The 27,166-nt window shown below is 38.8% G+C and overlaps 1 protein-coding gene across 1 annotated transcript in view; it reads left to right on the forward strand.

Moving 5' to 3' along the window:
• The window catches only part of LOC306878012 (ER membrane protein complex subunit 2), a 33,535-nt gene extending 6,823 nt beyond the window's left edge, over positions 1–26,712 (forward strand). The window contains exons 5-11 of the mRNA XM_079430091.1: positions 377–434; positions 7,733–7,818; positions 7,991–8,050; positions 14,624–14,705; positions 17,548–17,658; positions 20,140–20,244; positions 25,975–26,712. Of these exons, the coding sequence (XP_079286217.1) occupies positions 377–434; positions 7,733–7,818; positions 7,991–8,050; positions 14,624–14,705; positions 17,548–17,658; positions 20,140–20,244; positions 25,975–26,061 (589 nt within the window). The 3' untranslated portion in view covers positions 26,062–26,712. The remainder of the gene's footprint in view (positions 1–376; positions 435–7,732; positions 7,819–7,990; positions 8,051–14,623; positions 14,706–17,547; positions 17,659–20,139; positions 20,245–25,974) is intronic.
• The last annotated feature ends 454 nt before the right edge of the window (positions 26,713–27,166 follow it).

Raw genomic sequence — 27,166 nt, forward strand, 5'->3', positions numbered from 1 at the left:
TTTTTTTGCATCTGTAACTCATAGACGTCTCTCCTCGGAATGCTTTTTAAGTGAAATGCACTTCGAAACGATGCCTGATTTGTGGTGGAAGTGCAGGCTGATTTGTTTAGAGGTAACTCAAAGCGCAGGCAATCACGTTTGTGGATTATGCTCTTTGTGGAGCTAGTAAACCTCGCACAACACTGGCTATTTGAGGAGGTACAATAATGGCTGTTTATTTCTGCCGCTTGGATACGTAGCCACGGTCACTGTAGAAACAAGCCGCTCTGTATACAAAAAGTTGGTTACTGTGAACTTTATGTGATAGCCCTACCACTTAATTTCACATGACCGGTGTTCCTGTTGATTATCTTTAAACATGATCTCTCTGTTGAAGGTATGAGGATGCCAATAAGCTGTATGACTCAATACTACAAGATGACCCGACTAATACGGTAAGCAAAAAAGTTGTTTTGCTGGTTTAATAATTTTTTTATTTTTTTCCCCTCAAGTCAGCCATATATGTTAAACGCTTTCTCCCCTCAGTGACCTTAGCTGCTAAAATTTCACGCATGCAAACTCAGTACACGCAAGTGTGTGAGGTAACAAAGACCATTGATTTATGGACTTCAGTTGTATTAAACACGGCCGGGGCAACCTCAGCAAAAATAAATGCCTTGTCTTTTGAAGATGGGGATTTATCGCTTTTCCTGAGGCTCCGTAGAGAGGTCCCAGGGGTGCTGATTTTTTCCCTTCGTTTTTTTTACCTTTACCCTTTGGATAACCTAAAGGAATATTTCATCCAGAAATGAAAATCCGGTCTTCATTGAATCACCCATATGTCATTCTAAATGCATAAGGTTTTGTTTCTTCACAAAATAAAATAGTTTTTGGAGTTCAAGTGAATTGGTTGGTCTAGTTCACGAAACCATTCTTGATGATTCATCCACAAATTGACTCATTCGGTTCTTGAGTTCAGCTCAATGACTCAGCGATCCACTAGAAGTGAGGATCAATGAATAACAAATGAAACTTTGGTCTGTTTTTCACACAAAGTTACACTATCATTCAAAACATACCAGTGCTCCAATATTTGATCAAAACAATACAGAATAAACAGTAATATTGTGAAGTATTATTGCAACTTTAATTTCAATATTTCAAAATGTATTTTATTCCTGGCAAAGGAATGACAAAGCTGAATTTTCAGCAGCCAACTCTAGTCTTCAGTGTCAGATGCTGATTTTGTGCTCAAGGAAACAAACTTCTAAATATTGAAAACATATTTGCTGCTTAATATTTTAGTGAAAAGTATAATACTTTTTTTTCCAGAATACTTTCAAAAGAACAGCATTTAGGTTAAATTCAGGTTGAACGGGCACATTTTGTCATTTGAGATGACGGGAAAAATGGTCTCAATTATTCTGAATTAACCCTTATTTGAAATAGAAATCTGCTGCAACATTATAAATGTCTTTACTGTCACTTTTGATCAGTTGAATGCTTCTTTTGTGAATAAATGTATACATTTATTTAAAACAATCTTACTGACTCCAAACTTTTGAACAGTAGTGTATTTTATTTTTGGGTGAACTCTCCCTTTAAAGTGTGTGGTTCAGTCTTTATTTATTATTTAAAGATCACTTAGGTATTAAAAGCCCAAATGTACCGTTAGCTATTGATTTGTGTTGTCTTGGCGTAACACATGAAGCCTGTTTTTTATTCACTTAATATTTATTGAGTTTCAGTGGAGTGGTTTACAGTATCCAAGTATGCTCCATGTTTTTCCGATATTTTTCCACCATCACCTCAAAACATATTGTACCTGCCCTTCATTCTTACATAAAGGCTGTGTAGCCATGCAAGAAAATAAATGTTTTAAAGTGTTTTCATAACCTTATTTGTTTTGGCCCAACCTGTAGACTCAAAACTTATTTTTTTGCGCTGTCTTTACACATGGACTTGCTTAGATGATTTAAACATTTTCTCTCAGCTGGCAAAGTGTGCATGATGAAGCAGATACTTTTGTTCTTTGGACATCGTGCACAGATTCCACACCTCACCATCTGTCTGTTTTGAACACATGGAGGCTTTGCTGGCAAAGTCAATAAACCCTCATGTGGGCTCTGGCGGGACCCTCTTCCCCCTGGTGATCTCTCTCTGCGTGTTTTCGGCCTTAAAGGGACAGTTCACCCTTATGGCTGGTTTTATGGTCCAGGGTCACATATGATCGCTTTAAAGTGTTATTTACTGATAATTATCTCCTTCATTGGACTGATAATCATTTTGACTGGATCATTGAATGAGGATTTGAATTCAAGAACCAGATCAGTCAGATTCAGACTGGTTTTCTAAACTAAATCTATGATTCATTGATCAGATCTGACTAGAAGAATAGAATGTCTTTCACACATCAGACATTGCTGCTTCTTTCATTAACTAAACCTGCCAAGGTGACCAAGAACTACTTTTATGCCCTTTGTTTGACTTTAGGGTCACTTTTTGACACCTATTATCATTTGGGACATTGACAGCTTCTGTCCTCATTCTGTTTTGTTACGATGAAATGTGGCCAGGATATTCTTTAAAAAAAAATAAATAGCTTTTTGCATTTCACTGAAGAAAGTCCAGCGGGTTTGGAAAAAGTGAATAAATAATGACAGAATTTTCATTTTTGGGTTTTTCGTTTTAAACTATTGCTTCAAGCTATCACCGTCTTCATCTTGTGAGCACAAAAAAACCTCCTGTCCTCCGTCCTCTCGTCCCTGCATTTGTTATATCATTACCGTTGATATTTATTTAACTATCTGTTACTGTTGGACCGAATTACTCCCATCCATCTTTCTCCCTCTGAAAACGAGAGGCCTGCACTGTTTGTTTTTTGTGCATTTCAACCGAGGCACTCTCCCTATTCCCATGATCAAGGTTAAATTGCAAGCACATTTAACGGTGTGTAAATGGGAAGTTGAGAAGATCGGCGCAAAATGGATATCATCAAACCAGTGTGGTTACATTATTCTTCACAATCTAGTAATCATATCGCTTTGTCCCTCTGTTAACATCCAAAAGATATGAAACAAATTTCCCCTCAGGGAAATATGTTTCCCAGTGTCCTAGTGTTATCCAAGCCAAACACGCTTTGGAAAAGAATGTGGCAATAGCGTGATTTTTGCAAACGTCCCCATCAAAGTCTTGCGTTTTACGTGAACTTTGTCTTCCGTAGTAATAAAAACCATGAGGTGAAATATGATATTCCATTACTAAACACCTGCAGGTAGAAATATAATATTTACACGCATACCTTTTGTGAAATCTACTGGGTAAACTTAACTCAAAATTGTTAAACTGGGTTTTTATGAACTGTCATTTGAACCCAAATTTGAATTGTCATCATCAATATAATGAAATGGTCCTTTTACACACAGTTCAGCAGAAAAATTGCTGGAAAATACTGTCCAACCACATCTCATTACCTCATCAGTCTCTCGCAGAAACCGGCTGCAACCATCATCTCCTAAAAGGAAATGTGCATTTGTGAATGATCACTCAGACAGCCGTTATTTTTTTGAACCAGGAAGTCTGGGAAATGAAGTGAAATGGGCTGACAGATTCTTAAAGATTTGCTTGATCGCTCTGTGAAATGTCATGCTGTAGGATTTTACTCTTTCAGGACTTATCATTAGGTGGCTCTCTGTGTCAAAAAACCAAAACAGGCCATCAGTGTAGCCATCAGGGGCACCTTTCTCTGTGAATAGCAGAACAATTCCATGTCTTATCTTCATGCAAAATGCACATTGACAGGACATGGAAGGCTTGGTAGGATTCACCCACTTATGGAAATGGTGTAGGCGAGAACCATGTGAACCACCCTGACACAATTAGGTTCAGCCCAGGTTTTTCTGATGGCCCTGAAAGATATTTGCCTGTTTCCTGATTTCCAAACGCAAGTCACCTCCCATCAAATCTTTTGCGTTTTGAGGAAGGGAATGGAAGAAAACCATGGAAGAGTTATTGTGCAGTGGCAGCTAGACTGTCTTTTCCCACAATCCAATCCCAGGCGGGGTGACAAGAGGTTGTGGTATGGGAGGGATGACATCATCTAGGTCACCTGTCTGTAAATGCTAGGCTTATCTAAATGCTGTGTTTTTTAACATGTTCAGTGGAATGGGATGAGGGCATCGTCCAAGAAAATGGCGGAAAATTGGCGGCTACTGTGAGGCATCCCAGCATGCAGAGCTGAGATTGGAAACTGAACTGTTGTAATTATAGGCTGTGGAATAGATGTGGTACCCATTAACCAAAATTGTTGAATCAACAAAAATTGCTCAAGGTTTCTCTGCCATGGCGGTGTCCAAAAAATGCTCGAACTCCTAGCCCTTCCATCGCTCATTATGGTCCAATACCTACAGCAATGATTTGGAGAAGTTCTTCCTGGCTCCTGTCAACCTGTCTGTTTATTTCTTTATCTTTTTATCTCTCTCTTTATGTCTCTGTCTATATATCTGTCATTTCGTTCCATCTATCCATCTGTTGTTTCTTCCATCTATACATCTATCACTCGTTCTATCAGTCTATTGCTCATTCTATCCATTTATCTTTGAAGTGGTCTACCTTTACTCACCTAAAACAGTGCCAATTGCTAAACACGTAAATGTAATGTTAACAAGCTGTTTATTTTAACACTGATTGACATAGCAGGCTTACTGCATTCACTGAATTTCAGCACTTTCACTCTGCCTGTGATTCAGCAGGATAAACATGGCTGTGCTTGTGAAAGCAATTGAGGTCAATGAGAATCCTCCTGAGGTTGACCCCTAGAATTACATGCAATTACAGTGCAGAATAAGATGGAGTTTGTAAAGGTCAAACAGATTTCTTGTGAACTGAAACTACATTTTGGTCCAACTATATTTTTTTCATACAATTCTTAGAAAACTTTGACTTTTCTGTGCAACACAAAAATATTTTTTTTTTGTCTATATAGTGAAACTCTATAGTGAACCCTTTTGAGTTTCATTTGTGTAGACAAGTACAGTTGGAACATTTTATTTTAAATAATATGTGACATGAGGTGAGTAAATGTTGACATAATTATCATCTTTCTTTTAGCATTGCTTCAGAAGATTTGTATGTTCTCATGAATTTGGACTTTTTTTTATTGTGAAAATACAACCACCTTTTTTGAAACGACACTTTATGAGACCATTATTCTAAGCCTTTATACACTGTTAGAAAGAGCTCATCGACTGCTACTGATCATTTTTTCTTAAGCCGTTCCTGTAGATTTGGTCTGGATCGACTGCTACTGATCATTTTTTCTTAAGCCATTCCTGTAGATTTGATCTGGATATGCTGAAACCACTAGCAGGTAATTCTCTTATTTGAGGATGAATTTTAAGTCAGGTCGTGTCGGTACACCACAGCGCTGAGAGTCAACTCCTCTTCACCCTGGGAACGACGTTTGCCTTTGAAATCCCTGGAGGTGGGCTCTCAACGGCAGTCTGAAAGTGGAGCCAGGGGTTGATAGAAGCAGCCAGGTCCTTCACGGTGAGAGCCACTCAGAAATGCTTAAGAAGAAAGAATCGCAAAGAGAATGAAAATGAGATGCTGGCCTTTCCTGGATCACGTCGAAAGAGAAGTGAGAGGGAGGGAAAGAAATATAAAGACTGAAATGGTTTGGAATAGCTCATTGTTTAATGAAGTTTCGTAAGACTCTCTGGTCTACCAGCCTCCGTATGTTTCTGTCGGTGCCAAGTGCGCTAAGAGGAAACGAAAGACAGATATGAGGGCCGAGTAAATAATCTGCGGTTGCAAACAGCCTTCCGTCTTGTTCAGTACAGAGTACAAAGAAATCGGATCGTTGGCAGAAACTGAACATTAACAATAAAATTTGATAGCTTAAACTATTTGGAATTGCCGCTTGATTCCGTTCCACAGTTTCTTTAAATACTTTTGGAGGATAAAGTTATATAGCGATACAGAACGCATACTATAATTCAAACAGCTTGAGGTTGTAGCTCTAGCCTTATTTCACCTGTCATCTGCAGCCCGGTAATGTGAAACCATGTCTTCCGCTGATCCAGTAAGTACTATCAGACTTGCGTACAGTAGGGGTTTGGCAGTTCCTCAACTCCTTAGCTCGAGCAGCCAGTGAAGCAGGTTCGTCTGGCCGCCTGGTTGATGGATAAGTGGATTTGGAGTGGCGGTGGTATCATAGCAGTTCCAGATTTATGGCCTTTCAGACGTGACTCATGCCCGGCTTGATGGAGTTTGGTCCGTGCTGTGGTAGTAGGGAAGACCCACTCTATCAAGTGCCAGTTCATAAATAATATCTGGGGCACTTCTAACGGTAAAGCTTCTGTCCTTTGCTCTCCTTTCACCAGCAAAGGAAAAAAAAAAAGAGCCGCTCCTGGAAAAGTTGTCGAACCTGGCGTAATACTTTCTGATTCAGATTGATGAGATTCTAATCTGCCTGAAGGTCACTTCTGCGTCGGAACAAGTCGGACGTTATTTGTGGCTGATGCAAGCTGGGCTTTGTAAGTTTATGTGAATGCATATGGCCCGCAGCTCTTTGGCAATGTGTTATTTTCACCACTTGAAATGGGTACTTGCTCTTCCTTATGTGAGCAGCATCATCGCTGATGCTCGTGCGCCAGAATCCACAGGCTTTCTAATCTGATAAAGACATTACTTCTCGGTATCTGCTGTTATATTACTTACGACTTGAATATAGTAATAATATGCTTTCAAGGAAATGTCATTGGACAATCTGATGGTGCAAGGCTGTTTATTATAACACTGCCTCAAGGGAGGGGGAAAAAATAGAACTGCACATGTACTTCTGTCCAGTGACTGACAGCATTTATTTCTCCATAACAGCCTGCTTCAAAGAAGGATTGATGCTTTTAGGCTGTTGTTGTAAGGCTGTTTTAAAATATATATTGTAATATTTGCAACCCCGGTCATGGTTGGAAGGTTAAGAGTTTGTTTTTTGTTTTATTCTTTATGCTGTTCTATTTTATGCTTTGTGCCTTTTTTATATTTATATAAAAAAGAACATGACATTTGAATGTAGTAAATTTTACCTTTTAGATTTAACATTTATCAAAATTGAATTTAGTTGCATATTTTTTCATTTTGAATTAGAATTTTCTAAATATGAATTTTACAAGTAAAATTACAAACTTTTTTTGTAGCGTAATTTGTTAAAATAAAGAAAAGGAAACACAATTTAGAACTAAAATAGGCCACAAAAAAAAATCTGTTTTGTAACGCATCACATCTATAATTATTATTAACAAAATGCTAAATCAGTTTTTTGGTCTTTTTTGCAGAGGACAGTTTGCCATAAGTCAGAAGTCTGAATATCCAAGTTATAGGTGAAAAATTTCTGAAACTGAAATAAGACCTTTTGTCCAATGATCTGTAGCATTATTTTGTGATCGTCTGACAACGTTTGACGTCACTGTAATATATCTAAATAGATTTTTGCATTTAAAACTCAGAATCAATATTTGTCTGATCTAAACTCGTAAAATGGAGGTAAAATCCAATCGCGTTACACTGTGATGCCGTCCCTGTTGTCTTCAAAGTCTGATCAGAAGAACACCAGGGGATTGCTGAGATTCCTTCAGCTCTCACAGTACTATGATCATTTATACATCCCTCTTTCTTTCACTCTTTGCTCTTTTCTGTTGCTAACAAACACTTGAAACTCTAAAGCCCTAATCCTCTGTTGATGTCCACTCAACAGGCAGCAAGGAAGCGCAAGATCTCCATCCTGCGATCACAGGGCAAAAGCAGCGAGGCCATCCGCGAGCTCAACGAATATCTGGAGCAGTGAGTGTTTTACAAGAGGATTTAGACCCCCGCTTTACCCTTCCCTTCCCCTCCTCTTTTTAATTAAAAAAGGTTTTGCATTTGATTGAGTTGGCCCCCAAGCCTTTCCCTAACCCCCTTTTGTCTACAGTGGCCTTTCTGATGAGCTAACTACCACTACTCTGTCTTACAGGTTTGTGGGAGACCAGGAAGCATGGCATGAGCTGTCAGAACTCTACATCAATGAGCATGAGTAATGATTTCTTACCTAATTTCAATTTTGAATTGATAGATCATGAGGGTTAATCAAATTGTCTGTGGTCCAACTGACCCCATATGGAAACAACATAACTAGAACATATTCAGTTTTCTGAAAAATACTTTTCATGGCAAAACAGGGAAAAGTGCAATTATATCTGCATACTGGGTTTCAGTTAGCTCAGATGAATTTGACGGGAAAATACTAGATCATTTTAATCCATACTTAATTGTGTGTAAAAACAATAGTCTATTCCATCAGAATGTCAGTGTTAATTTATTTTATTTTATTTTTATTTTATTTTATTTTTCATTATCAGTCTATATTGGATATGTAATCTTTTTAAGAAGACTAATTATTTAATAAAACTGTTAAATGTTATCTTACGCAAATCTCAAGAGAAATATACAGTTTTTTACATTTACATTTAGTCATTTAGCAGACGCTTTTATCCAAAGCGACTTACAAATGAGGACAATAGAAGTAATAAAAACCACACTCTTAAAAAAAAATTGGTGCTATATAGCATTAAAAGTGGTTTTTGGCTCGTAATCATAGGGGAGTCTCGAGTCTCAGGTCCGGCAGGGATTGTAGGTGGGGGAGTGAATAACCAACACTCTCTCCACCCTCAATAAGACTGAGGTGAGACCCTTGAGCAAGGCACCGAACCCCAACTGCTCCCCGGGCGCTGTAGCATTGGCTGCCCACTGCTCCGGGTGTATGTTCACTACTGTGTGTACACTTGGATGGGTTAAATGCAGAGCACAAATTCCGGGTATGGGTCACCATACTTGGCCACACGCCACTTCCCTTTGATAGAGGGTCAAGTGTGTGTGTTTTTTTTTATTTATTTTTTATAAAAAAGACAGATAAAATAGAATTAGAATAGAGAGTGCTAGAGTTAGAGGGTCAGATAAAGATGGAAGAGATGTGTTTTTAGCCGTTTCTTGAAGATGGCTAAGGATTCAGCTGCTCTGATTGTGTTGGGCAGGTCATTCCACCAGGAGGGAACAGTTAATGAAAAAGTCAGTGAAAGTAATTTTGTGTCTCTTTGGGATGGCACAATAATGCGTTGTTCACTTGCAGAACGCAAGCTTCTAGAGGGCACATAGGTCTGAAGAACTGAATTTAGGTAAAGGGGTGCAGAGCCAGAGGTGGTTTTGTTGGCAAACATTAATGCCTTGAATACTCTATTTTTTTTTTTGCCTTTTTATACTCTACATTACATCTACATATTGTTTGATGATATAAATTCACTTGTCACTTTTAAAATAATTAGATTTTTTTGTGATAATTTTAATTTATTCAGACAAAATAGTATAGAATTATTTACAACTGCCATTTATTGGTTATCCCCATAATGCAAAAAATAATAGTACTAGTTTGAAAGAATTGGTTAAACTTTTTTTTTTTTTTTTTGTGAGCATTACAAATATCAACAGATTTACTTCAGTGTATTGTTTAATTTTCAGATTGACTTTTATTGTTACACAATGTAGAAATTTAGTTTTTCCTTCTTAAACTATAATTTTAAGATATAATTGAATCTCATCAAAAACATTTAATCAGCGATTAAAGCGATTAATCAGTCACCAATGTGTCAGTAAAATATCCAGAAGTTGTCCGCACGGAATGTGATGTTTACGAGGGTTATGAGGTCACATTCACCAGCATCTTGCAGGTCATTCTCAGGACCTTCGGTTGATGTGCGACGGTTGCTGCAGAGCTGTGAGACACTCTGGAGTAAAAGACGGTGAAATGCCAGTCTCAGCCAGGGGCCCTGCTTAAAGCTCCGTGGCTGTTTGTCCTATGGAGTAGGGCCATAATAGGATTTGTTCCTTGAGCCCCCTCTCCAACTCTTGGGCTAAGACTGTGCTCCCCTACTGATATCTCTTTTGCCAGGGGATAGTTCCTGCCAGGCATCAGGATTGCAGGAAACTTACTTTGTCTCCTCTCCTCCATCCTCCTTTAATTGTTTTGGTCTTATTGTCCAAGAGGGGGGTATTAGTATGCGTGTGAGAGAGAGAAAAAGTTGGTTGTCCCGGTCAGAGGGCGCTGGCCGTAGGAATGCAGTGGCTCTGTGAGAGCACTGCTTATTAGATACCTCATGGTTTTGTGTAAAGGGCTTTATTGCTGTAGCAAACAGAGGAAATCCAGGGGTGAGAGGATTATCTACCCACTTAGCCCAACTTTTCTAATATCACACCATTCTGTGACAACCCCCTATCTGTAGGCGTGTCAGTGTCACACTTTTTCTTTCTTCCCCTTTCTCTTTCTGTTCTTTATTTCAGGTCACAGACTCGCTTTTTCCCTTTCCCTCCTCTTCCGGCAAAGCCCGCATTATCACATCTCTCTTCCACGCTGTGAAAGAACAGGAGAAAAGGGAAAAAGAGAAATTCCCAAGAGAATGAGGTGGCACCCATTCTCCCAACCAGTCAAAACAAGATGAAGACAAACAAACACCACCCTACCAGCTGATTACATAGCTATGACGGGCGGCTATCTACACTAAGTCCGTAGTAAAAGTAGGCCACTAGTGGGTCACACTTTTTAATGAGAATTAAACCAAATACCACTTTGGTAAAGAAACGTGTCAAAGTGGTGAATTATTTGCTATAGATTTAGGTTGCAGGGTGCAAAACTAGTTGGTCTTAAGTGAGCCCTGTGTTGTTACACTGGTTGGTCATGTAAACCAAACACAGATTAGACTAGATTTTTTAAAAATCTGTTAGATGGACCGTACTAGAAAGGAAAGTCTTGATAAACTCAGTTCACGTCACTAATCGACCAGTTGGTTGTTGGACAACTAGTCATTCTATACCATCGCTAGTTGTAGGTTCATCAGGAGATGAATGTGGAAGCACTTTTACGTCTTTGAAAAATAAGGTAATTGCACCTTCATTTCTCAGAATTAAGACTTAATAGCTCTCAGTGTGACTTTATATTTCCCAGTTTTCCCAGTGTTATTGATATTATTGATATTGTTATAGTTTTTATTAATAGTTTTATTAATAATTTAAAGTTTACAAATTTTTAGTATGCATGTTTAGTTTTTTTTTTTTTTTTTTAGTATGGGTATTTTTATAGTTTTTTTTGTGTGGGGTTATTTTAGTATGTCTATAGTTTATATTTTTATATATTTTTGTTATTTTAGTATATTGAGTTAAAATAAAAATGAGACGTGTTTCCTAGGCAACTAGCTGAAATTAAAATAATGTTACGTTTATGTATATATTTATATATATGTATGTATGTATGTGACCCCTGACCACAAATAAGGGTCAATTTTTTGAAAGCGAGATTTATACATCATCTAAAAGCTGAATAAATGTGGTTTCCACTTGTGTATGATTTGTTAGGATAGGACAGTATTTGGATGAGATGCAACTATTTGAAAATTTGGAATCTTAGGGTTTTGATATATTTGCAGTAGGAAATTTACAAAATATGTTCATGGAACATGATCTTTTCTTAATATCCTAATGATTTTTGGCTTAAAAATTTATAGTCTTTTGTTAGCTCTTGCTACAAATATACCAGTGTGACTTATAACTGGTTTTGTGGTCCAGGGTCACATATTTCTACATATTTCCGTGTATGCTTGTTTTATTTGAAGTAACAATTTTTTTAATATCAGAATCAGAATGAGCTTTATTGCCAGGTATGTTTACACATACGAGGAATTTGTTTTCGTGACAGAAGCTTCCACAGTGCAACAGAATGACAGAATGACAGAATGACAGTGACCGAACAAAAATACAGATAATAAAAAAAAAGAATTAAAAACAGAACAAGTAAATAGGAATAACAATATACAAATTGACAATTGCATGTACAGGTATATAACAATAGACAATTTTGTATGTACAGGTATATTATGTGCAATTTGAAGTATGGGTGTTGTGCTGAATAAGTGTATAAATAGTGTGTGTTCCAGAATTATTGTCAAGTGTTCATGAGATGATTGCCTGAGGGAAGAAACTGTTCCTGTGTCTGGTCGTTCTGGTGCTCAGAGCTCTGTATTGTCGACAAGGCGGCAACAGTTCAAATAGGGAGTGTGGTGGATGTGAGGGGTCCAGAGTGATTTTGTCAGCCCTTTTGCTCACTCTTGGTGAGAACAGTTCTTGGAGAGTGGGGAGGGTTGTACCAATGATTTGCTCAGTAGTCCAGACTACCCTCTGTAGTCTTCTGAGGTCAGATTTGGTAGCTGAGCTGAACCAGACAGTTATTGAAGTGCAGAGGACTGATTCATTGATGGCAGAGTAGAACTGTTTCAGCAGCTCCTGTGGCAGATTGAACTTCCTCAGCTGGCGAAGGAAGTACAACCTCTGCTGGGCCTTTTTAACAATGGAGTCTATGTGAATGTCCCACTTCAGCTCCTGGGAGATGGTGGTGCCCAGGAACCTGAATGACTCCACTGTCGTTACAGTGCTGTTCATGATGGTGAGTGGGGGGAGAGCAGAGGGGTTTCTCCTAAGGTCCACGGTCATCTCCACTGTTCTGAGTGTGTTGAGCTCCAGGTTGCTAAGACTGCACCAGACAGCCAGCTCCTTAACTTCCTGTCTGTAAGCAGACTTGTCACCATCCTGAATGAGGCCGTTAATGTGCAGTCATTGGTGTAGAGGGAGAAGAGCAGTGGGGAGAGAACACAGCCCTGAGGAGCTCCAGTGCTGATCGTACGGGTGCTGGATGTGTATTTTCCCAGCCTCACTAGCTGCTGCCTGTCTGTCAGGAAGCTGTTGATCCACTGACAGACGGAGGTGGGCACAGAGAGCTGAGTTAGTTTGGGCAGGAGGAGGTTTAGAGTGATAGTGTTAAAGGCCGAGCTGAAGTCCACAAACAGGATCCTCACACAAGTCCCTGGTCTGTCTAGATGTTGCAGAACATAATGCAGTTCCATGTTGACTGCATCATCCACAGACCTGTTTGCTCTGTAGGCAAACTGAAGAGGATCCAGCAAGGGTCCAGTAATGTCCTTCAGGTGGGCCAGCACCAGTTTTTCAAATGACTTCATGACCACAGACGTTAGAGCCACAGGTCTGTAGTCATTTAGTCCTGTAATTTTGGATTTCTTTGGAACAGGGATGAAGCATGAAGGGACTTCGCACAGTTCCAGTGATCTGTTGAAGATCTGTGTGAAGATGGGGGCCTGCTGGTCAGCACAGGATTTCAGACAGACTGGTGTAAACCCTGCCTTTAATTAGATTTTAAAACTCAAAATGTGAATTTATATCTGCCAATGTGGCTATATATCTTAATATGTGACTTAACAAATTGCAATGCTATTTTAAATGTTATCTACAAATTAAAATTAAAGTTAGTTTTCGGATATAAAGTCAAATTAGGAGACAAAATCAAAGTGCTTTCATATTTCAAATGGAAGACTGGTAGATTTGGCCTTGGATGTTGAATGCTCAGGTAGTGGGTGTTGAGTTCAGTAGTGATGTGGATTGATGCCTGCCTTGCTTTCTGTGTATCTCCATATGTCCATCTCTCGCTCACTCTTGCCGCAGTTTACGCCACGGCAGAAGCACATCTGAAAGTCTTTATGGAGAGGAAATGATAATTGCAAGCAGCCTTCAACCTTCTGAGTGGCCTGATCTCACTGGCGTATTCCTTCAACCTCTTTGACTGTCTGTGTTGTTCTCTCACTCTCATTCTCTTTCTTTGTATTCAAAGTCCCTTGAACATTTCCTAAACGTCTATATAGACTCATCAATTTATACGAGTCAGCAACAGCAACAGTCTTTTTCCACCAAAAAAAGTCCAATTTGCGTCAACACGTTTTTTCAGCCAGTCTCAAGATTACCATTCATAACTCGATTGGACGCACTCCAGCTCTGTTATACAATTTGATGTGTTGTGATAAATTGATATGTGTGCACAAGCACGTACTATGTGGGCCTCGAAGGGTGGCCCTCGCACGGAATGAGACCGAAAGCTTGCTAACGGTAGCTAAAAAAGCTGTGCGGTTTTCAGGACTTGAGGCGGTAACGAGCCTTTCAACCCTGTCCACAGCTTTTGGACACATTTGGCTCATTTTTGTGTCTTGTGGCTTTGTCGAAATAGTCCTGAAGTTCTTTTTGAAATTGTTTGGTTTTTTGGTGGGAGCATTGGGGAAATGTGCAGGCCCATGTTGTATAATGGAGAGAGTGTCTGAGACATGAAACTGTAAATTAGTGTGAGGTCAGCGGCTCAGCTGTGATATCATGTGGAAACGGCTCTTGTGAATGACCTTAAGACAGTCTTGAGATGTCAAGGATGAAGCCAGGGACAGATTGGTAGACCAGATTCGTTTTTGGCCTTCTAAAAGAAAAAGGCGATAGTGAATCTAGGGCAGGATTGCCACCTCTGTTGCCAAGCTTCGTTCATCATTTGACCATATGGGTGTTCATAAACAAATTTCCATTAACCCTCATAAAAGTTGATGAAAGAGAAACCTCAGACTGTCACGTCTCTTGACTGTCAACGAGATGTAGCTTCGCTTTGCTTGATCAGCCACAAAGCTACTAGGAGATGTTTTCTATGATCTTAATTTTTTCTCTTTCTCTCTTGTTTCTTTCCCAGTTATGCAAAAGCAGCTTTTTGTCTTGAAGAGCTGATGATGACGAATCCACATAATCACCTGTACTGCGAACAGTACGCCGAGGTATAATAGCTTTCTTTCTCCTTGCCTGAAACAAATGTTCCTTTTCAATATAAGGTGATTTTTTTTTAATAAACATTTTAAGCGTTCTTTGAGAAAAAAATTAATTGTGCCATCTGAAGCAATTCATTTAAAGTGATTGACATTTAAATAGTTTGTCATCACAAAAATGTCATACGCTCAGAAAATCTGAAAAAATTATATATGTGTGTGTCATTTATTTATTTATAGATCAAATCAATTGTCACAGCATTTTTGTTGATGAGTTAAAGTAAAATATAACCACATAAATATAAAAATATATATTTATATTAGCGCTGTCAATAGATAATTTTTTTTTTAATCGTGATTAATCGCACCCTTTATGTGTGATTAATCACACACTTATGAAATAAAGCATATACCATTTATCTTGCTTAATACGTTAATTTTGGCATTATTTACTATATCCAGCAAAGTAAACCAAAAGACTGAAGGGTGATTCTCACAAAACTGTATTTTCTGCAAGCTTATTTCAAGATAAATTTTGATATCTTTTCAAAAAATGGGCACTTGGGAGACTCCAAAAGGACACCAAAGAACCAAAAGATATAAGAAGTTCTTATAATTGATACATTATCACACTGACTAAACACAGCAACAAACACAAGACAAATCAAAACATTATCCTGAATGTGTGTAGAAACAAGTGGAATGTACTGAAATGTGTCTGTGCATGAATACAATGAATACTGGATACATTTCACCTTGAATTTGCAGCCACTTTTGGTGCACCACTGATCCAGACATGAATACATATAGTTTTTGTAACAAGGAAAAGAAGCAGTTAGCTTCTGGTATGGCTTTTACTGTGTAAACCAGCACAGGGTTGAGGCAGTGAGCATTACAGTGCACATAAAATGCTTGCTTTGCCAATTGCTTTATACATGTCTGTACACCACGATGCTTGCCACTCATGACTGCAGTCCCATTATAAGACTGACCTACAAGATTACTCTTGTATTCCAGACCATATCTTTCCAGAGTATCAATATCTTTTGTGTCAGTGCTTCAGCATCTAAGCATTCAGCGTGTTCAAACTGTAAAAAACATTTATTTCACCATTGTAGTAGTTTTTTTTTTGCACGTTAAAATTTTTGCACGTTAAAAAATAAATATGACCTCACGTTATGTCAATCACGTTTACACAAGGGAAAACAAAATCCAAACCCTGGTTTTCCCTTCATAAAAAACCCTTCATTTAAAAACTGCATGTTGTGTTTACTTGTGTTATCTTTGATTAATATTTAAATTTGTTTGATGATCTGAAACATTAAAGTGTGACAAACATGCAATAAAATAAAAAATCAGGAAGGGGGCCAACACTTTTTGACACCACTGTACCTGGTGGGCAGTGACTGATTACATGACTGTTTTGCTCATCTCTGATTCTGGTCTGATCTGAGTCGTCTCTATCGGCACATGCTCCATCTCTGACTGTACCTCTGCTTCCTCCTTGTCTCTCTTAGAGTCAGACATTTCCACTGCTTCTTTCCTTTCTGCATCATTAATTTCCCCACCTCATTTTCATGTTCAGTTTTGCTGTTACTAGTCCTCTTTGTAAAAAAAGGAATGTATTTTCCTATCTTCCTCTGCTTTCCTTTTCATATTCTTTACAGTTCAGACAAACATACCTACAGTATTAAGAAACACTTGTATTATTACATTTAACAGCTACAGTACTTACACAAAACAGCGACAGACCCGTAATGTAAGATTGTGTGTAATTTTTTATTTTATTTTTTTTTTACTTTTTTTTTATTATATTTTTCTGGTTTTCAGTTTGTAGTAAAGTTTAAAGTTGGAAGGCTTTAAAGGCCACACAGTAGGCTTTATCATAAAGACAGATTCACAAATGGATGGATGGACATCAGGACAGACAGATAGATAGATTTTGTCTAGGTGGTTCTCAGCTGTTCAGTCTGGATAGCGCAGACTTTGCGCCACAGAACGGCGAAAAATGTCATCTGTCTGTCAGTGTTAAATCAGGTGTGCTCAAACTTACGGAACCGTCTGCCTCACGGTGCAAGATGTCATACAGTGATCGGTCTGCGCAGCGCCTGTTATCAGGTTTGCTTCCATCAGGGGTGGCACGTAGCTACGCCCTTGGTTCACGGTGTGTGTGTGTGTTCACTACTGTGTGTGTGTGCGCACTTGGATGGGTTAAATGCAGAGCACATATTCCAAGTATGGTTCACCATAATTGGCCACACGTCACTTCACCTTTATTTTCTGTGTATGATCTTATGTTTGAATATTTTCTTGTTTTTATCAAATATTTTATTGTTAAAATAGATACAAATTTGCAGCATTTTTGTTGATGAGTTTTTCTCCTGTTGACGAGTCTTTATACAGACATAAAAGTTTGCACCAGTTATTCAAATCCTAGTCGTATCCTTTTATATCTTCTATGTTAATCCGAGTTGTTTTTTCCTTCTCTCCCGCCCCCAACCAGTCTTAACCATTTTTTTGCCACTTAAGTGGGTTGCCCAACCCACCGTAAAATCTCATTGGTCAAACAACCTTATCCACACCATTATTAAACATTGAACATATTCCAAAAGTCTGATTTTTGTCGTTTGTAACATTGCATTTGTAATGTGGACAGAAATCACATCGCCATATAAGCTAGAACTCCCTTTTGCCACTTTTGCACTCTATGACTAGGTGCATCCATCATGTTGTATGCTTGTATAGGATTTTCCTGTTTATTTAGATCATGTTCTGTTTATTTAAATCTCATGTCAGCTTTAAGTGTGCCTATAACACAACATCACCTTTCTGTTTCCTCTGCAATCTCCCTCAGGTAAAGTACACCCAGGGAGGTCTGGAAAACCTCGAGCTGGCCAGGAAGTATTTTGCGCAGGCACTGAAGCTTAACAACAGAAACATGAGGGCCTTGTTCGGCCTTTACATGGTGAGTTGTTCAGAAAACAGACACATTCTCTATTTTTCTTTTTTTGTGCATGTGAATGGATCCAGAGGCTGTGATTGGTTCACACGGGGGCAGTTGCAATTGATGTTTCCAGTCCCTGTGTTGGAAAAACTCTGACTCGCAATTTTTTTTTGCTGTAACGTAACCCGCCGGACCTTTGTAGGGCATTTCTCTGTTTATTCCAGAGATAAACAAACCTTTGACAATAAAAGAATGGTAGAGAAATGGCAACCGCTCCGTCACACGTGGCTCTACTGGAAAGGTTCAAGCAATATGTGCGCTGAATAAGCCTTTCATCTGTATTTAAACAGGAAATTGTCCATTAACACCAATGCATCATTTGTAAGTGACTCCTGACATATGAACACAAACAGCCAGCCAGGGGCAGAAGGCCGACAGAGGGTGTGCAGGGAGCCACACACAGGTCCTCTGTTCAAACATACACGCGCACACACAAGCTTCAGTAGTTCAAACACAGAACCATGACAGTCATCAGCACTCTTTGATGTGCAATTTGCACGTGAAACAAGGCCGGCAATAGCACGATATCAGTCAGTACAACAAAACCAAGAGCCTGTTAACCGGTCATTTGTAGCGAAAAACGACACCATCCGGCCAAAACGTGAGAGATTGTGACCGAATTTGTTAATTAGTCAAAGATAATGAAGGTGAGCAAAAAACAAAGTTAATTATTTAGCAACTGCTATCACAAAATTCTGGAAATGCACAAGTGAACTCACAACAAGAACAGTTTTCACATATTGTTTTTCTTAAATGTTGATGCTAGTGTTATTAACAATACTAGTGTCAACCTATTAAAAATATTTTTAGGTCATTAAAATAAAGCTAAAATAAAAATATGTACAGTCAAACCAAGAATTATTCAGACACCAGAAATATTTTTTTAATATTTTTATACTGGTTGGTGCAGGACACTATAGTTCATTTATGTAAGTGAGGATGGCAAAATAAAGTAGCTTAAACTGACATATTATACCAAAATAAATTGGCATACAGTGGACCACCAGTAAAATTGATAAAAATTTGGGACCATAAATTATTCAGACACTTTGACCTGACTATGTTTTGCTTAAGTGTTTTTCTTTAATTGCTAATACAACCTGTTTACACCACAGACTGAACAAACTTAAGCATTGCTTGGTAATTGGTTATGATGATTATCTAATTGTGTACTTAAATTTAACAGCTGACAACTATTCAACCTAATTCATTACATGCCTTTCTATCAAAATTATCTGACATTATCAAAATGAATTTGTTCTGACACCGTTTAACTCTGACTTCTTGTCATATTTTATTACAATTTTCTAAACTATAGCGAATAAACTGTGATAATGTGAGAAATGTTGAAGGTGTCTGAATAAATTTTGGTTTGACTGTATATAAATATTAGATGAAATGCACAAAAAAAAGGTAAAATTAGAAATGATGACTTGGAAACTACCTGAAATAAAATAATAATATATATAAAATAATCAAAATTAAAGCTAAATAGAAATATTAAAAAACAAAACCTAATAGAAATGACTAATCACATAAAAACTTAAACTAATATATAAAAAAAACTAAAAGTAAAAATAACTTGAAGTATTAATAAACACTAAAATAGTATATAAATAATATCCAGTTGATACATGTTTGAGTTAATATAACATTTTTGAATATTTGCTTTTCATTTTTCAGTTCAGGTAAAATGATGTTTTCATCAACAGTAAAACCGATGAATAAATGACAAAAATTGACTACATTTAAAGGACATTTTCGCCAATTACAAGACTATAACTAGAACAAAAAACAGATTGGTACTCGAGTGACCAAAAATTTTCCTTTACAGAGCCTATTTGCCGCATCTCACCAATCTTACACACCCCAAAATCCAGAAGCCGAGGGATTTGCTGCCAGAAGCAGAGATGAGGTTGACTGTGTGTGCAGTTAAAGTTTCAGCACATCCATGGGGAAAGGCTTTCATGCCAGCCGACAGAGAACTGCGAGCTCTACTGTGCGGGTCTAATAGCAATAACGAGGGAAAGATGGAGGATTTGTGGTTGTGGAACAGAGATCTTGTAGCGGCTGGAGAGCATGATTCACGTTGCGCTATGCCGTTCACACGCCGCCTCCCTGACACTCCCAGGCCTGTCAGTACCGCCTGTCCTATCTCTGATGCGAGACACATCAAGCTGCGTTAACACAGCGCCCTGGCTTTTTTTTTTACTGCTCAGCCAGGCTCAAAACCATCACATTTTCCACCCTTTAAAAAATACCCTCCGTTGCCATCAGAGTTTAGCCACCCTTCCATTATGTGGGCTTTAAGTGGGAGTCGTTGGGTATTTATCTCATGACTCTTTATTGACATTTTGCAGGAATGGTGATACTCTAATCTTTATGCGTTTCCCCCAACACTGTGGTCCGTCTCACTCTTGTTTTTTGTCTCTTCTCCTGCAGTCGGCCAGTCACATCGCTGCCAGCCCAAAAGTTAGCGCAAAGGTGAAAAAGGACAACGTGAAGTACGCTGCGTGGGCCACTTCTCAGATTAGCAGAGCCTATCAGGTGAGAGGAGTTCATGAGTAGGGATGTTGATTTAGTTTATCTGAATTTATCAATTTATTTATATATATCTCGATAGATGGATAGTAGATAGATAAATAAATTCATTAAATATATTTAAAAATATATTTATCTTTTTATACATCTGTTGAAAAGTTTTTTTTTAAAGAAAGTAATACTTTTATTCAGCAAGGATGTGTTAAATTCATCAGTAGTGACATTTATCATGTTACAAAAGATTTCTGTTTCAAATTAATGCTCTTTCTTTGAACTTTCTATTAACCGCAGAGTATAGAAAAATTAATTGTCATGGCTTCCGAAAAAAAAAAAAAGCTAAATATGCATGGAATGTCAAAATACTAATTACAGTATATTGTTTTATGTTGAATCCTTTAAATCATGCCATAGATATACAGTTTCTACCTACTCATACTGCCCAGCCCTAGTTACTGGCAGTGCCGTTTGGCTGCCTGGGTTCTTTCTTTTCTGTCTTGCAGGCACAGTCTGATATACAGACAGTGGAGTACATCCCCAGACAGTGAGCGTATGCCATGCCTTCACGCTGGGTCTGTGCTGAACACGCGTGCCTGGGCAGAGCGCAGCTAATGTGTTGACTTAAGCCCACAGGGCCTGGCATTGTGTTACGCAGCTGTTTTCTATGTCTGCATGTTAAAGCGCCACTATCCCTATGAAGCATAACAGCTGGTGCCAAACACAGGCCTCGGGAGTTAGCAAGGGGAAAATATGCAGTGCGCACACCACGGCTGCAAAGGGAGGCAATAATGATAGCAGAAGAGAGGAAAAAGTGAAGTGCAGCTCGCATGGTATCACTAAAGCAGTTTATATCGTTGCCATGGTACACAGAACGTAAATATTATACATTTTTAAGAAATCTTAACTGCCATCAGGGTTATGATATACGTTGGTTTTTTAAGGATTGACAGTTAAAAGTGTAATAAAGAGGCCCTTAGTCAGCAAGTAGGGTTGTCAGTGTACCCTTGGAGTGTTTCCTGTGCGGTTGGAGGACTCTTGTCACACACTCTTGATGGAGCCCCATTTACTTTGGGGATCTCAGTTCCAAAGAGGGGTTCTTCAGAGGTTCACCACAAGACGAGAGTCTGATCAGAATGAACTAGATTTTGCAGTTAAAGGCATAGTTCATCCAAAAATGAAAAATGGCGTCACTTACTCACCATCATATCTTTCCAAACCTGTAACAGACAGACATACACAAAAAGATATTTTAAAGAATGTTTCAACTGTTTTTGTCCATACAATGAAAGACAAGGAGGTCCAAAACAACTTTGGATCCAATTGATTTTTATAAAATATTAATTTTTGGGCCTATAAAATATTCATTGTTACATTTTAAAATTTATTTTATAGAAGTAAACATTCAAGGACTGTTTTCCACTTTCAAAAGTAACATATCGACCTTGTGGTCTCCTAGCCTCTGGGTGGTTTAAAACTTGGCTGGGTTTCTGTTGGAATTTCCAGACCACCCAATAACGGATATTAATGTTCCTTTTGTTCCTTCTGTCTTGCTTCACACAATCATCTTCTGTATCTTTCTAGATTCCTGCATTTACTGATCTGTATGCCTCAGGAGAGACTTTACTCAAAAGAACGTCAATGGATGGCAGTCATTCTAACACTGTCCTAAGCATAACGTCAACAGCTTTGTGCGTCAAGACTTTGTGACGGTGCTTGGTTCCTATTTTTGTCGCGCTGTGCCTGGCAGTCCCTTATACAGTGAAATCTAATTGGAAAGAAATCATGCTCCATGTAGTTTTATTTTAAATGTAAAATATAGTTTGATTGGTTGGCTGATTGATAGTCACTTCGTACAACATTTCGCATTCAACAAGGACAGAAACATCCTTTGATACTTGATCCTTGATGTCATGTAGTTGTACTTTGTGTATAGTTCACCCAAAAATGAAAATTCTGTCAATAATTACTCACCCTCATGTCGTCCAAACCCTTAAGACCTTTGTTCATCTTCGGAACACAAATTAAGATATTTTTGATGAATTCCGAGAGCCCTGTTTAAGTTCAGTGGATAAGCTCCAATATAGCGCCAGGGTGACATGGAGACGAATTTTTGAGTAAAGTTGTAATTTTGTTTTCTTTGCCCACAAAAAGTATTCTCGTAGCTTCGTAAAATTACAGTTGAACCACTGATGGCACATGGATTATTTTAACAATGTCCTTGTTACGTTTCTGGACCTTGATCGTTGTAGTATCCTTGCTGTTTATGGGAGGGTCAGAGAGCTCGGAATTCATCAAAAATATCTTAATTTATGTTCCGAAGATGAACGAAGGTCTTGCGGGTTTGGAACAACATGAGGGTGAGTAATTAATGACAGAATTTTCATTTTTGGGTGAACTATACCTTTAAGGTTAGTTTTCTGGTTAGGGTTAGACAGAACGATGACAGAATTTTCAGTTTTGGTAAACATTGTGCATAACATCTTTAAGACAAGGTGTTACAGTGTTTTGTCAAAACAACAGATATCTGCTGACAGTGTTGGTGCTGGGAGGTATTGCATATGATACATAGATTTTTTTGACATACAAGATGAGTCCGAGGCTTTGATGTTGCTTATAAGAGAAGGCTGGAAGTTTGAAATGCTGTCCTCTAGAGACAGATATGGTGAAACGGCTTTGAATATGCAAGGAGGGATTAACCTAAGGCTGTTCAGAATAAACCATTTATCCTGAACCTTGTTAACTGTACCTGAAAGCACCTTGGTTGTTTTGAGAGGTCAACATAACCTGTTGTATTCCTTGCTTTGAAGAACTTCTGAGGTCTTTCAAAGAGAAGTGGAGTCACCCTTTAGCAGAGTAGCTTTGATTGATGAGGTTTTCTGGAGGTTAACAGTGCCTCCCAACCTCTGTTGGTTTGCATACCATTCAAGTCACTTTCTGGCCACGGTTGATGTCCTCGGACAATTGTTCAAATTGAATTTGATGGCACATTCTCTACTCAGCTCACTTCTTTTTCCTCTTAGTGCTTTCTGTGTTTGACTTTGAGCATAAATACATTAACTCCATCCTTCTCTCTCTCAATATAGAGCTAATAATTCACTGCTGATATCACTCAGCCACAACGGCAGTCAAGGCCTGAGTCAGTCCACGTTTCATAATAGTCATACAGACGGATGACTCACTTTGCTGATGGATTAGGGTGCAACAGAGGGCTTCTGATGCGTAATGCCATAGTCCTCACTCAAAGCAGATTGAGTGATATGACAGGGTCGGACCATCATAGAACACTCAGAAACAAGAGGCACACGCATATTGCTTAATTTCATGAGTGAGTAATTGCAATTACCCAGTCGTTTGTTTGCAACAATCAATGCAAACATGAACACATTGGCACTGAGTCAGCATGTTTTGAAATACATGATATGCTTGGACTGCTGAACACTTGAGTAGTCATTTGTGCCATTTGTAGATGCCCTTGACTTTTGCACTTAAAACGTGATGGAATCCATCATTCAGAATAAACCACACTGCTCACTTACACAACAATGTGGGGATTTTGTGAGAATGCTGGGAACGGCAGCCTGGCACAGACCACATATCAGCTCTATTAATCTAGCGATGTTTCCCAGTAAGAAAATAACATTTGTCTCTCTGTATGTGTACATGTCCAGCGGGACCCATGAATTACTTGGAAAGACACAGATATGCACTGCCATGCTCTCTCGGCCATGCTTTGTGTGCTTTTTTTTTTTTCTGTTTACCCAATGAGTTCACTTGGGATGGTTGGCTCCTTCCTTCTGCAAGCACACCCAAAGCCCATTACAATGCAGATGTTTCCTCAAAGAAGGTCTAGAATACCTGGGGAAAGCTGTCTATTAGCATTCCCATTCATCTCAATGGTATTTGTTTGGCTGGCGCAATTGACCCTTCACAGGGAATTTGATTCACAGGTGATCTGACCGATCATAACACCGAATCTGCCATTTTTATCTGACAAAGAAACCAGACAGGAGAGTAGATTAACGTTGGTGGAATTGAACTTGAAAAATGCTGTGTATGGACATCTTTCCGTGGTTGAAACAGATACCTCTGATGTTCATTCGTGTTTATTTTGTGCCTAGTAAAGAGGAAGAGATGATCGCTTTGCATGCCGCTTGAACTGAGGTGCTACAGCGATCTGTCACAACACATTAAAGAGCCACAAAACTGTATTTATTGTCAGCGCTTTGTTAGGTTTCTCTTTGCTCCACAATGTATTTTTCACTGGTCAAAAACGTGTGGAGTGAGAGCACCATGGCTTGTCCATGGCAAAAGTGACGAAGGAGGGGAGGGTCTTTGCGAAGGGTCAATTTGAAATCTGACATCTTTGCATGGGGCATATATACAAATAGGCATATTCAAATTGTTTCTGAAGAATCATGTGATGCTGAAGACCGGAGTAATGGCTGTTAAAACTTCAGCTTTGCCACAGCAGCTTGAGTTCAATCCTCAACATTACTGACAAAATTGCATTATTTGAAGCAATACATTTCTTCTTCAAAAAACATTGTTTCCAACTGTATTGATTTTAATTAAAATAGCTTAATTATCATCATGATATCATAATTTTTGGTGTAGTTACAGCATCTACCTGCAGGGGTTATGCTATCCAGCCTTGCCCTCTTAATTTCCTCCAAAACACCTTACACAACTGCTGCTTCAGCTGGAGTTGCTGTGGTGATTGGGATACGAAGCAGACGTCAGATGTGACTAATGAGGAGAAACGGAGAGCACAGCCTTTAATGGGTAGTGGATTGGTTTATTATGTCAATTGCTGGAGGGCAGGATAGAGGAGTGAGCTTTGGCCGTTATGGTCAATTTGTCCAGTTTGAGCGAGGCAGAGGGACTCTTAGCAGATGAGTCACAGGCGGATGTGGCAAGAGCGTGTAAGTATGCTTGGCCATGGGGCTGTCGGCTAATGGGTCTTTTTGAGTGAGCTTGTAAGTTGGTGCCTCATTAGGCCGTAGTGTCCCTCCAATCCTTTTACTCTCATAGGGCGAACAAGGAGAGATGAAGAGAGATCTGCAACAGCATCTCAATTGCTCTACTAGTGCAGGCAAAAGCGTCATCACCATTCAAACAATTTTTGAGCCAGTTTTCAATGGAACTAAAATTGAAAATGAAGATGCATGATAATTTGTCTCAATGAAATTAAAATACTTTTACAAAATACTTATAATAGGCTTTAGTTATAGCAATGAACTATGATTTGCTAGAGTACTTGCTAGTTGTAGACCAATGTAAGTCATCCATTTTTGCTCGGTTTTCCTGGAAGAAACAGACAGTACATGTTAAAATGCTCTGAATGCAAAGTTTATGAGTGCCAGCACATTAATACAAACCTTGGTTGCTTCAAGGGTGTACTGGGGAGTCCACAGGAAATACAATTTTAAAATATCCCATGTACTGTTTTGGTTGCATTCTCTAATTTAGGCACCCCAGGATAGAGGCTTAAATTGCAAAGATTTGTAACAATGGTCATTATGTACTCTTCACCCTCTTAGAACAAGTCTGAAGTACTTTATGAATGCAGCTCCTGCAAGGAAATAAGGGAATCGTACACAAATACTTGTCTTTTAGCATTAGTATGTCATGGAGTCTGATGCGCCACAGTGTTTGTGTTAAAACGTAATACATCCAAAAACATTGTAAATGGAATGATGTCCTTTCATCAACCCCTCTCTCTCTTTCTGTTTCTCCTAGATGGCGGGCCGTGGGAAGAAGGAGAACAAATGCTCGGTGAAGGCGGTGGAGGAAATGTTGGAGTCCATGCAGATCACCATGTCTTAAACCTCGGCTCTGCCCCCACCCCTTCCCACAATCTCTGTCACCACAACACCATGGCAGCTCTCCCTGCTCACTAGAGTACACCACCACCACCCACAAACCAGACCACCCAACCCAACCACTTCTGTATCAGTTCATCCATCTTTGTATTGTTTTGAGGTCTCCGGGTAGGCTTCAGACACCCTGAACCATTCCTCACAGTTTTTTGATTCAACCTTCAGCACTCCTTTATTTATTATTAAGAGCTTATCGTTGGGTGGATTGGTGGAATCAAATGCGTCTGCGATGGAAGTGAGTGTGAAAAGGAAAATCTACGTAATGTTTTTAGTTCGGTCAGTTCTTGTAGTTTATAAGGATTCGATTAGAGAGAAAACTGTGAGAAGATGGAAATGTACTTAGTGTATGTGCAAGAAACTGATGTCATGACTGATCTGTTTCTTCGCTAAATAAATGAACCAGTTGTAAGATCAGCTAAGAATCAGTTTCTTTCATAGCAAAATAAAGGACTGCATTTTTGACTAACCATACCAATGTTTTGGTGGGTCTCTTCATTGATCAATTATCTGTTTCATCCATTAATATCCAAGGAGCATTTCTTCTGTCTCAGCCTGTTTTCTTGAAATGTTTTGACTTGTCGTTTTAAATCTCACAACTATAACAATACTTAGGTGGGTCTTCTTTGAGTTGTCTGTTCCATGCATAGATATCAAATCATAATTTTTTTCTCTCGCCCTGTTTTCTAGGAATGTTTTGACTTGTTTTCAAAGATCAGCTCTTCTCTGAGCCGCTATAAGCTAATGAGCGGTTAGAAACCTGTTCGGACCACCCTTGGACCACTGAATGATAATAGCAATAAAGAGGATAATAATCGCCATTACTATGGTCATATAATGTGCCCTCAGAAGACTTCAAGAAGTGATAGAGCCCCAGCTTCGCTCTACCCCATTGGGCAGCTGCTGGGATCTGCTGAAATACTTAAGAGCAACAGAAATTCCCATTAAAAGAAGGCTGAGCAGCAGGCAGTTTCGCGCTCCCGACGATCCAACTGGGACTCGTGCCCCTCAATTACAACAAGACCGTCAGGAAAGCTTGGACGGTAATTAAAACA

Source organism: Barbus barbus, assembly GCF_936440315.1.
Source record: "Barbus barbus genome assembly, chromosome: 12".
NCBI classification, from domain to species: domain Eukaryota; kingdom Metazoa; phylum Chordata; class Actinopteri; order Cypriniformes; family Cyprinidae; genus Barbus; species Barbus barbus.